The following is a 13148-nucleotide window of genomic DNA, read 5'->3' as shown; positions in this document are numbered from 1 at the left end:
AGCGTTTCTGTGTGTCGTTTTTTTAAATGTCAGGAAAATGCACCCGAGTCAGACCATAATTAACCTTCCTTTTGTGCCCCCTAAGTCACAGTTTGCTCTGCTCTGAACACACTTCATCTGCAATTTCACTGCAGTTATTGGGCTGGAGCCAATCTGCTCCTTTATTCACGACTGAGTGAAGAGAACAGCATCGCAGTACCCATCTGCTCAAATTCACAAGTTTGAGTTTCGCTGTGGTTGTGATTTCTGTAGTTGATTCATTTGGCTCTTTTTCTTCCATAATAGGTCCTTTTAAAGCCATACAAACCATTGTGATTATGTCACCTTCACTGTAAACAAATTTACAGGGGAATTCCACCCATTTTTTAAAAATTTCTATGTAATTCAGTCGATGAGATATAAGTGTGTCAGAGTGGTTTGATGTGAAATGGTTTAATGTAGAGAAACATGATTGATTTTTTACAGTGGTGCTAATAGGAACCAGGGTCACAATGTCTACAACACAAATATAGATATTTTATTTACTATTCAAAATGTGCAGCAAACTTACATGTATTTTTTTAGATTTACATGTGATTGATAATGTTAAAATAGTGGTAAATTAAAAAAAAACTTTGGATACTATTTTGTTTTTTTTAATATGAATGGATTTTTAAAATATGTTTTAGGCCAAAACTTTGCCTCAAATCTATCATAAAACAATGTCTCAGATATTTGACAGCATACCACTTGTCCTTCAGAGGTCTGGTTCCTATTACCACTACTGTTAACACTGGTCTGAGTCAATAAGTTTCTCTAGAACTTCACATCAAACCATTCCCACTGACCTTGTTTACATCTTAAGTATAAAATTATTCAGAAATTTGAAAAAAAATCAGTGGAATTCCTCTTCTCCTTATTCAGGAAAATAAAAGTCTAGATGCCGCAATATTTTACCTCAACTTTCTTACCTATAGAGCCTAAGAATTCTGTGTTTGTGGTCATTTTCACCCTCTCTTTAACCAAAAGGAGCGCCTTCTGCTGTCCCTGCTGCCCGCACACATTGCGCGTGTGATGAAAGCGGAGATTATCCAGAGGCTGCAGGGGCCAAACTGCGGCCAGGCCGAGAACACCAACAACTTCCACAACCTCTACGTGCAGAGACACACCAACGTCAGGTAGGACCACACTGCCCAACACACCACACATATCTCTGATATATCGTACCCTTGACATTATAAGGTTCTATCTGTGTTCTGAGCGGCTTTGAGATGTTGATCTTCAAAGATTTTTTATTACAAATAGCAAAACTGATACGTGGAACACGTCTCTATGTACATGAAAATGACAGACACCCTAAATGTATTCTAAATGTGCAGTATCAAAGTCCTATCAAATCTGTAAGAACTCACTTTCTGCTTGGAGTTATAAGGTTCTGTCTGGCAAAACATGAAAAGAAGTGATGATTTTCACAACACAAACACAAACAGTTTACTCATAATTTGTTTTTAAACATAAATCAGCGTTGTAACAGACATTTATTTTTTGCTTTAGAACAAATCATCTTTTTCTTATTCAAAAAAGCATGACATTAATGTATTAAATTCAAAGGTCAGTGCTAAATATTTTGTCCAGTGCAGAGGTCAGTTTTAGGTAGAAACCATTAGTTTAAGTTTCCTTTAAGTTAGAAAAAAAAAGCTACTGTGATAAACCGTCCCCGCAAGTTTGTATGGCAGGTGAGTCTAAAGGCCATATGAGGTTGTGTTTTATATCAGAAATGTGACTGTAATGCACCAAAAGGTTTTATTTTGGGAGAAAGAAAAACAAAGAAAAGATGGATGAATAAATGAAATTAATGTTTATATTGTAAATAAGAGCCCATGAATTCAAATGTTCACTATTTAATTACCTTTAAGGTTCATTGCTTCTAAAATGTAGGACAATAAGAGTTTTTAAAAGCACTAAAAGAAGACAGGCAGAGTTTCAGCAACATATTTTCATGTTTCATAAAGTTTTATAAACTTTTCCCGCAGTCACTGAGCAGTAAGGTGACATGACAAAGAGGCAGAACCTGACTGGTCCTGAACCTGATTGGTCCTCCTTTTAAGTAATTTTATTAAGTAAAACAATACTATACTGTACTGTACTGGCAGATAATTTACCTTGTTTTCAAGCACATTTCTTAAAACAAGCAATGTTATCTGCCAATAAAGTGAAATGTTATTTAATAAAATTACTTAAAACAAGTAAAAAAATGTCTGGATATAAGTTAAATTATCTTAAAATAAGCTTACAATGGGAGGAATATTTGATATATCCACTAGATTTAAGATAATTTTACTTTTTTTGCAGTATAGACATCTAGTTCCTGTCACCACCTCTGTGAATAGTTCTGATGGTAAATTTCTCTAGAATGGTGCTTTTCATATCCATCCACACTGACTTTCTTTACATCTTAACAAGTGATTATGCAGACATTTCGAAAAAATTGTGGAATTCAGCTAAATATCCCAAATACAAGTGAGCGCTGAGAGTTCTTGTGCATTTCTAGCCTCTATAAATACATAAACATACTTGATATTCAACCATACACCTTTAAACAGAGATCAGATATTAAAGAGATTCTTCAGTTTTATTCAAAACTGCTTTCCTTCCATCATATGGAAAAACAAGGAGTCCTTTATGTTTTTGAGGTAATATTTTGCTTCGCTTCAAAGCTTTACTCTTCCCCCGTAATATGTTTTTCATCATGGTGAGAGCATGCTGAAGGGACAGCGCGGCTCATTATGAGGGGCACTCGTGTTTGTTTTGCAGGAAGAGGGAGATGGCTAGATGTTTCCTCTGACCTCCCACAGCACAACAGCTTTCTGAAGAGCCCTATTTGTGTTAGAGTACAGAGGCACTAATTTACTCCGGATTTCACAGAGATCTTAAGCCTCGGACTTCACAGCCGTGCCATTACAGTGTGTAGAACACTGGGGGAAGTACACCCCTCTCAGTGTGAGGTTTCATGGTGCAGAGCACTGATAAAACAAGAAGGAGGGAAACATCAAAATTTGATGCAATAGCAGATCACATGACTCTTCTATGTGAGCAGTAACAAACGCAATAGTCTGAAAGTTGTTTTAAGCAAAAAAAGTCAAATTTACATCATCCCAACTGTAGCTGATCAGTCAAGACATCTTTAGCACCTGCTTCCTTAGCTTTGCAGTGGAGCTACATTGCTAACGATGGAGATGGAAGATGCAGCTAACAAGAAATATCAGCTTGTAGCCACACGTTATCACTGAGTGAACTCCCTGATCAATTCATCACTTGGATTAAACCGCATTAAGTTGCTACACTGCAAAAAATGGTATCTTATCAAGTTCTTAGGTCTAATCAATATATCTAATATTTCCAATTTTGAGATGTTTGTGTACTTAAAGTAAGAATTTCTTTCTTATTTCTAGATGTTATTTACTTGTTTAGGTAATTTTATCAAGTAAAATTTTCTCATTATGCTGGCAGATAATTTTGCTGGTTTCTAGCACATTTCATAAAATAAGCAATATAATCTGCCATTATAGTGAGATAATTTTACTTAATAAAATTACTTAAAACAAGTAAATAATGTCTAGAAATAAGATAAATAATCTTAGATTCAGCTTGCAACAATCGTAACAGATGAGATATTTGATTTATTAACTATATTTAAGATAATTTTACTTGATAAGATGCAATTTTTTGCAGTGTAAGTAATCTCAAAAAGACTTGCTTATGTGGTTTCTGACAGTGTATGACACTGTCTGCCTGGGCCCAGATGGTGAGCATGTCATCCCCATGAGCACATATTTTTTGTCCAATAGAGACAAAACAATAGCAAACAATACTTGCAGATTAACAATAGCAATACGTACACATTAACAAGAGCACAGGTTAACATAAACTCAACAACTAATTTATGTCCCTCTACGTTCTGAGCAGTTTTGAGATATTGAGTCCCTGTGTCCCTGTAAAGCGTCTGCTCTTCACAAGCAAAACATTTACAACAATGAAGATGATAAAATTAAAATAAAAAAAAATTAAAGGTTAAAATCTGACAACTAGAATTTACATAATGAAAAAATAAAGCAGCAAACTTAAAAACCTGAACCGTCAGCCATTCTAAACTAAAGCAGGCTGACACAGCGGGCGTGGAAGTTTCTCCCATTTATATCTTACCTTTGATCACTACCAACAAGGACACAGCAACTGTTTTCATTAACTTGGGTGGCTAACATTTTATGCTTGGCTTTGGAAATGGGCATTCTCTACTCTGTCAAAGTATCAGGTCTCGCTGTTACAAATCCCTCAGATACATCTTTTGAATTTCTGACACTTGAAAAACTCAAAGCACATTCAATAAATACTCTCACGACTAAAAAGCCTGAATTAAAGTAATGGTGCACAGTGGAATGGCTGCTATGCAGTGATTGGAGGAGAAAATGAAGCAGCGTGTTTGGGAAAGACGTGGAGAGCATCAGGATTATGATCATCCATAACACACTGATGAATTCATTTAGTTCATTTTTTCACTGTGCCTCTAGTAAAGTTCCCACCGCACGTCAAAACAGCTGTTTAGGTTTAGTTATAATTGCCTGCGGGACCCCCTAGTGGTTCCCATGGGATTCTCCAGGCCTAACTATCCCCTTAAAGGTCTTTTATGGTGTTTTGACAGCATCCTGTATGCAGATATTGTTGGATTCACTCAACTGGCCAGTGACTGCTCTCCAGGAGAACTGGTTCATATGCTCAACGAGCTTTTTGGCAAATTTGACCAGATAGCCAAGGTACTGCACACACCACAGTACCTCACTGCCATACATACTTCAGCATGTAATACACTTCTATCTATCTATCTATCTATCTATCTATCCACTGTATATTATATGCCTTAAACTTTAAGAATGAGTGGTGCTTCCAAACTTCCATTTAGTTACTGAATAATTCATAGTCTGTAAAGCATTTTGAGGTGCCACTGGTATGAAAAGTGCTCTATAAATAAAAATAGAATTATTATTGTTGGATATTATAGTAGATTCCAGAATTATAGAACATTTAATAAAAGTTCATAATAGTTACTGAAAATTCATAGTAGTAACTCAATAATTGAAACTAGATTATACTGTATAATTCAGAGTAGTTATTGAATCATTTATAGTAGTTACTGAATAATTCATAGTAGTTGCACACACACACACACACACACACACACACACATTTCCTTAGCTGCTTATCCTGCTGGGTCGCGGGGGAGCTGGAGCCTATCCCAGCAGTCATTGGGTGGACGGCTGAATCATTTATAGTTCTTACTAAAAACTTATAATAGAACTGAATAACTCAGAGTATATACATAATAATTATAATATTTACTAAATAATTCATTGCATTTGCAAAATAATTCATGGTAGTTAGCGAATTATTCATAGTATTATAAATTTAAATTTAAGTTTATATGGTTTTACATTTTATAATACAGACAAATGTCATTTAAATTTTTTTAAAAGCCATTTAACAGTTCGTTTTGCCTTTATGTTTTTTGTTTTGATACCCGGTGTCAACTTGAAGAGGACGGGTTCCCCTTTTGAGTCTTGCTTCCTCTCAAGGTTTCTTCTTCTTGCTCTTAGAGAGTTTTTTCTTTCTACTGTCACCCCTGGCGACACTCATGGGGGCTCAGAGCCAGATTTTCTGTAAAGCTACTTTGTGACAACACCTGTTGAAAAAGCACTGAATAAAATTTGGCTTTGAGTTTGAATAGTAGGTCTGCAGTTTAAGGGGTTTATGACTGTGTTTAGTCTAATCAGCTATAATTTGTGTCTGTGTTGTTTGTGTTTCAGGATAATGACTGTATGAGGATTAAGATTTTAGGAGACTGTTATTACTGTGTGTCCGGTCTGCCTGAGTCTCTGCCTGACCATGCCAAGAACTGCGTAAAGATGGGACTGGACATGTGTGAGGCCATCAAGTAAAACACCACCCCTTCTCTCTCTCTCTTTCTCTCTCTCTCCCCCACTATTTCTTTATTTCTTTCTCTCACACTCTCTCTCTCTCTCTCTCTCTCTCTCTCTCTCTCTCTCTCTCTCCCTCCCTCTCTCTCTCTCTCTTTTATTCTGTTACTGCCTTTCTCTTCTTGCGCATCTCTGTCTCTTTCTCTCTTACACTCTCGCTTGCTCTCACACTTTCTTTCTCTTTGCTTTGCTCTCTCTTTCTCATTCTCTTGCTCGCTCCCACTCTTTTTGTCTTTCTTTCTCTCTTTCTCTCTCTCTCTCTTTCTCTCTCTTTCTCTCTCTCTCTCTGTGGCTGACTGTATTGCTAGAAGCTGACATGACTTACATGAAAATTAAAAATTAAATATAAAAATACAAATATAAAAACAGTCACTAAATTATTCTAGAAAATAGTCACTATGTGACTACATGTGATGTAGGCTTATAGCAATATGTTAGAAATGTAGGCTCATAAAGACTCACTGTTTAATAACTATGAATGAAAACCCCTTGCAAATACTACAGACATTCATAATGCAACATTAGATACAGCTAAAAGTTTAAAAAGGCTATTAAAAAGATTTTCATTATTACCTAAAAACACAGTAAGATGATAATAAGAAAATAAAATACTGCATTATATTAATAGTAAGGCTCTTTGTCCTCCAAATGAAGACAAGGTTGAAATTGATTACACAGAACAGTTTGCATCACTGGCCTTCTGTCAGTACCATGAAGAATATACTGTAGAGTATGATGAGTTCAGTGCAGAAGCCTGGACACAAATCTATTTTTCACTGTGCTGGAGACTCGTAGCTCTTATTGTCTGTTCTACCTCATCGTGAACTGAAGGTTTGAACTAGTGCATCAGTCACAGTCTGATCACTAAATGTATCCTGCATGTATACACAAACATACACACTCACTTTATTCAGGCTTAACTGCGACAGGACTGGAGAAGATATGTTGATCCACATCAGCAGTGGCTGCATACAGAAGCAAACAATCGCATGCATACAACACATACTCACACAGTAACTCACACATCTCAACACCAGACACTGGAACTACTGTCATATTCTGATATGTGCATTGCTAAAAATATTTCTAGCATGGAATAAGACAGTCCACTGAATGCATTATTCAGACAACCAGTAAAGTGTACTGGGAGGGGGGGGGCAAGAAAGAGAGACAGAAAAGAAAAAAGAGGGAGTAGAGAGAGAAAGAGTAAGGGGTAGGAGAACAAGAGAGAGGGGGAGATAGGACAAGAAAATGTGGGGAGAAGGAGGTGAAGTGAGATAGAGAGGGAGAAAGAGGAAGAAAGAGAGGGAGTAGAGAGAGAGAGAAACCATGAGGTGGAGGAGAAAGAGGATGAAGGAGAGGGGGAGAAAGGACGAGAGAATGTGGGAAGAAGGAGGTGAAGAGAGAGAGGGGGAGAAATAGGAAGAAAGAGAGGGAGTGTAGAGAGAGAGAGAAACCATGAGGTGGAGGAGAAAGAGCAAGAGGATGAAGGAGAGGGGGAGATAGGACGAGAGAATGTGGGGAGAAGGAGGTGAAGAGAGAGAGTGAGAAAGAGGAAGAAAGGGAGGGACTAGAGAGAGAGAGAAACCATGAGGTGGAGGAGAAAGAGAGAGAGGATGAAGGAGAGGGGGAGAAAGGACGAGAGAATGTGGGGAGAAGGAGGTGAAGAGAGAGAGAGTGAGAAAGAGGAAGAAAGAGAGGGAGTAGAGAGAGAGAGAAACCATGAGGTGGAGGAGAAAGAGCAAGAGGATGAAGGAGAGGGGGAGATAGGACGAGAGAATGTGGGGAGAAGGAGGGGAAGTGCGATAGAGGGGGAGAAAGAGGAAGAAAGAGAGTTAGTAGAGAGAGAGAAACAGTGTGGAGTAAAAAGAGAGAGATGATGAAGGAGAGGGGGAGATAGGACGAGAGAATGTGGGGAGAACGAGGTGAAGTGAGATAGAGGGGGAGAAAGAGGAAGAAAGAGAGGGAGTGTAGAGAGAGAGAGAAACCATGAGGTGGAGGAGAAAGAGAGAGAGAATGAAGAGAGAGGGGGAGATAGGACAAGAGAATGTGGGGAGAAGGAGGTAAAGTGAGATAGAGGGAGAGAAAGAGGAAGAAAGAGAGGGAGTAGAGAGAGAGAGAAACCATGAGGGGGAGGAGAAAGAGAGAGAGGATGAAGGAGAGGGGGAGACAGGACGAGAGAATGTGGGGAGAACGAGGTGAAGTGAGATAGAGGGGGAGAAAGAGGAAGAAAGAGAGGGAGTGTAGAGAGAGAGAGAAACCATGAGGTGGAGGAGAAAGAGAGAGAGAATGAAGAGAGAGGGGGAGATAGGACAAGAGAATGTGGGGAGAAGGAGGTAAAGTGAGATAGAGAGGGAGAAAGACGAAGAAAGAGAGGGAGTAGAGAGAGAGAGAAACCATGAGGGGGAGGAGAAAGAGAGAGAGGATCAAGGAGAGGGAGAGATAGGACGAGAGAATGTGGGGAGAAGGAGGTGAAGTGCGATAGAGAGGGAGAAAGAGGAAGAAAGGGAGGGAGTAGAGAGAGAGAGAAACCATGAGGTGGAGGAGAAAGAGCAAGAGGGAGAAAGAGAACGCAGACTAGTACCAAATAAGTGGAAAGGAAAATAAAGAAAAAGAAAAAGAAAACAATATAATAATGATAATAAAATAAACATAGAAGAGGAAAGTTTATGAATGAACTTGGCTGATAAAGCCGATGCTGTGGAATCTGTGACCCCCTTTTTTTTAAGAGTGTACATCAGCATTCTTGTGTATTAGTCTACTTACTTTGGGCAGTAACAGTGTTGATCTAGTGTATTGTATTTGTGTGGAATTGATGTACACATCTGAATTGAGTCAATTCAGTGCATCACTTTTTCACTGTAAATATGTACACATGTACAGTAACTACGGTTTATTGAAGCTCTAATAGTAACTGAACTCGCCAGGTACTGTACAAATCTAAATAGCGTGTTTAATAAATCAGGAATGCTGCCATGCTGACATATGACGTGTCATTTCAGGAAGGTGAGAGATGCCACTGGGGTCGACATTAACATGCGTGTTGGAGTGCATTCTGGGAACGTTCTGTGTGGCGTAATTGGCCTCCAGAAATGGCAGTACGATGTCTGGTCACATGACGTCACTCTGGCCAACCACATGGAGGCTGGAGGTGTACCTGGGTGAGCTTTTTGTACTGTCTCTCTCCCTCTCTCTCTCTCTCTCTCTCTTTGTCTTTGTATTTGTGATGAGCGCTATTAAATCGATCAAGGGCTCTTCATGTTAATATAAACATCCTGTGGAGAGCACTCTAAAGGTGCTTGTGGGTGATGATGAGTTTTTGTTCGACTAAAAGACAATAAAAGCCGCTCTGTCTCTTTCATTATCTGGGTGCCTCGTTCCTATTATACACTTAGCGTCCTCTCTCTGTGAGCCGCAGAAGAGGGTTGATGTAATATTTCTCGTCCACGTGTTTTGGTTGAAGTGTTTTCTCTCTCCGGTGCGGCTGTTTGTCCTGTGTGCTGTTCCACAGACGGGTTCACATCTCTTCTGTAACGCTGGAACATTTGAAAGGGTCGTATAAAGTGGAGGCGGGAAATGGACAGAGCCGAGACTCGTACCTGAAAGAGCACGGCATCGTTACTTACCTGGTCATCAACCCCAAGGTATGAAAGAGACATACATACATACATCATCTAAACCGCTTATCCTTCTGGGTCGTGGTGGGGTGCTGGAGCCTATCCCAGCCGTCACTGGGCGGAAGGCAGGATACACCCTGGACAGGTCGCCAGTCCATCGCAGGGCAGACAGACAGACACACACATTCACACCTGGGGCAGTTTAGCATGTCCAATCGACCTGACTGCATGTTTTTGGACTGTGGGAGGAAACCCACACAGACACGGGGAGAACAAGCAAACTCCACACAGAAATGACCCTGGTCGCCCGGCCGGGAATTGAACCCAGGCCATTCTTGCTGTGAGGCGACAGCGCTACCCACTGCACCACCGTGCCGCCCCTGAATGAGACATTTAAAGGGAATAATTCAGCAAAAAAAATCTAATTCACACATCTTTAGTTTAGAAATGAAGATACAAGGCTAACGTTGCTAACACACACTAGAAGTCAATAGTCACCCAGATCTTTTCTGTAAATTCATCCTCAAAACGTCTTTCGACCCACTCAAACTGCACCCAGGTCTTCGTTAAGGTCACACAGACTTGTTGATGTTGTTAAGACACAATAAAACTTACTGTAAACTATAAAAATGAACGAAACTTCACTGTGTAGCTGAACACAGCAGGCAGTCATTTTAGACAACATGCGATGAATTCTGACCTCCCAGCAGAGTCTGACTCTGTGTAAATGCACGTTATACAGGCATATGGACACTAGAATACATCCAAAATTGCTGTTTTATTTGAAAACATATATGTTCAGTTTGAAAATTCAACATTAACAGTTATGTATAAAAATAAATGACAGAAATCTCAAACATCATCTGTAGGCCTGCATAACTTCTGTGTATACAAAGAGTCAGATTTTGTCACCCGTTGTCTAAAATGACTGCCCACTGCGTTCAGCTACGTTGTGACGTTTTGTTCATTTTTATACTTTACAGTAAGTCAAAGTGTCTCCTAAACCAGGGTTTCATAACTACTGAGCGATTGACAACACGTGGGCAGTGAAGCACGCTCTGGTGGGCCCAGGGCTGTACATACCCATCATGATCACAGAGCATGGTCTTGCTGGTTGACCAGCTTACCAGCATCCAAAACACAACATATGCTAGTTATGCTGGTGACCAACCATGCTGGTCTATGTGTTTTTTCTAGAAGGGGTGAGCCAGTGCCACTAATGGCACTTTATGTCATAAAAATCAGTAAAGAATATTGTCTCAAATGTTTTAAATGGTAAACAATATTAATAGAAGCCACAGCAATGCAACAGAAATGTACAAAGCAGCCTCATTTATTTTTTGACCCTTGCCTTTAGAAACAAAATACACTCCCCTGACGCTTCACTCACCCACTCACAAGCAACTGTAGACGATTCTTTGCAGAAACATTCCACTTAATTTGCCTCATTTCTGGTATAAAACAAGCTCACATTGGCTTAACGTGTAGATGTCTTATGTTCAATGATACTCACTACATTCCCACTATATTCCCACTAAAACAGCACTAATGACAACAACTCAAACAGAAATGCACAGTAAGACTGGATAAGTAGGTCACTGCTGTGCTCTGCTCTTTCAGTTAAGACCTTAAGATTGAGAAAGGACAGAGAAATATCTTTAACCTTTCTTTCTTTTTTTTCTTCCAAAAAAATTTGAATGTAGAGCTAAATTAAGACTGGTTAGGTTTTATTTATTATAGGAGTTTATGAATAACCGCAATTTATAGTTTATCACTCATGTAAAATGAACTAACATACAAAATTCATTCTGTTTTGTCTTTTATTATATTTGAAATCTTGACTGTCTTGACTGAGCCTCACCAACTCACAATGGCAAATCATTAAGCTTTTAATGATCTTAACAACAAATCATTACTAGCTTTTCCCCTTTGATTTGAAGCTTGGGGTGGCATGGTGGTGCAGTGGGTAGCGCTGTCGCTTCACGGCAAGAAGGGCCTGGGTTCGATTCCTTTCTGTGTGGAGTTTGCGTGTTCTCTCCGTGTCTGTGTGGGGTTCCTCCCAAAGACGTGCAGTCAGAGATACTAAATTGCCCCTAGGTGTGACTGTGTTTGTGATTGCATATGTGTTTGTGACTGATCTGCGATGGGCTGGCGACCTGTCCAGGGTGTTTCCTGCTTTCTGCCCAATGACTGCCGAGATAGGCTCCAGCAACCTCCACGACCCAGAAGGATAAGTGGCTTAGATAATGAGTGGTTAAATTTGCAGAAAGCCGTTTATAGAAAGAAGCGTCAATATTGGTTAACTCAGCACTGATGGCATCTCACAGCTGAAAAAACATTGCCAAGCTAGTTTGTGCTGAATGTGAGACCAAATAATCTCTATAAGAGTTAGATCTGGACTCTGACTGGCCAAAACTGTTAGTAAAAACCATTAATAATTTTGGATTGGGCCATTTTTTGCATGAGAGTGTACAGAGCCAGCTTTTACATAGAATTTAGCACTGAAGCTCTAAACACAAAATAGTTTTTTTTCTCCTTTCTTTTTTTTAATTTCTGAAGGACACTGCAAATTTTGATTTCTATGATTGGACTCTAATTTGCAACCTGACCTTTAAGCTACTTTTCTGGCCAAATTTTCAGGTTCTCAGGATCAGCAGTTGAGAAATAATTAAAAAAAGTTTATGCAATTTTTTTTTTGGTTGTGGGCCTTTATGGTGTGATAAAAAGTTGAGATTTGGAGTGCAAAACTTAGAGAACCTCTGTTTTAAACCACATTCACAAGTCTATGTGACCTTAATGAAGAGCTGGATGTGGTTTGAGTGGATTGAGAGATGTTTTGGGCACGTATTTATAGAAATGACTTGAGTGGCTATTGACGTCTAATGTTGGTTAACTACATTAGCCTCATAGCTCCATGTCTAAACTGAAGAAGCAAAATTTAGACACATCTGGGGAAGCAGAAAATCGTGCAAATCTGATTTATTTCTGTAATTGTCATACAAATTACATCACATAATTATTTAAATGTAATTAGTGCTATGGCTGTAGGATGATTAAGATAATGACTCATGATTAATCACATTATTTCCTGTGGTTCATCACAGTTATTCGCAGTTGTCTTATTTGCTCAAATTTGACCCTAAAGACATTTTTCTCCATTTAAAAAAGCAGTTCATTTTGTTATATTTAGCTATATGAGTGGACAAACCTTCATCAGAAGGGTCCATATGGGGGTCCAAAGGGTCCAAAATGAACAAAGTTTTGAGTTTTCATCACAAGCAAGCACTGTCAGTCACAGATTCTGTCACAGAAACACAGCTGAGCTTCAGCCTAAAGTACTACAGAAAATGTTAAGTACTTAAAAAATGGGTGGTTATTGTAGTAACATGTTAGTAACAGGTTAACCTTGACAGCTCCAGTAATTACGTACTTAATTACATCGTGAATTAGATAAGTTCATTTACATTCAATTTATATTTTGTATTGACAGATTCCAGTCCACACTGGCAAAATATATCAGCAG

At 39.0% G+C, this 13148-nt stretch overlaps 1 protein-coding gene across 1 annotated transcript in view; it reads left to right on the top strand.

Annotated features, from left to right (window-relative positions):
* The window catches only part of adcy2b (adenylate cyclase 2b (brain)), a 111835-nt gene that overhangs the window by 59634 nt on the left and 39053 nt on the right, over positions 1 to 13148 (top strand). The window contains exons 5-9 of the mRNA XM_036566194.1: positions 1009 to 1157; positions 4679 to 4790; positions 5838 to 5965; positions 9011 to 9169; positions 9520 to 9652. Of these exons, the coding sequence (XP_036422087.1) occupies positions 1009 to 1157; positions 4679 to 4790; positions 5838 to 5965; positions 9011 to 9169; positions 9520 to 9652 (681 nt within the window). The remainder of the gene's footprint in view (positions 1 to 1008; positions 1158 to 4678; positions 4791 to 5837; positions 5966 to 9010; positions 9170 to 9519; positions 9653 to 13148) is intronic.

Source organism: Colossoma macropomum, unplaced genomic scaffold, assembly GCF_904425465.1.
Source record: "Colossoma macropomum unplaced genomic scaffold, Colossoma_macropomum, whole genome shotgun sequence".
NCBI classification, from domain to species: Eukaryota; Metazoa; Chordata; class Actinopteri; order Characiformes; family Serrasalmidae; genus Colossoma; species Colossoma macropomum.
This window is presented reverse-complemented; position numbering and strand designations above follow the sequence as displayed.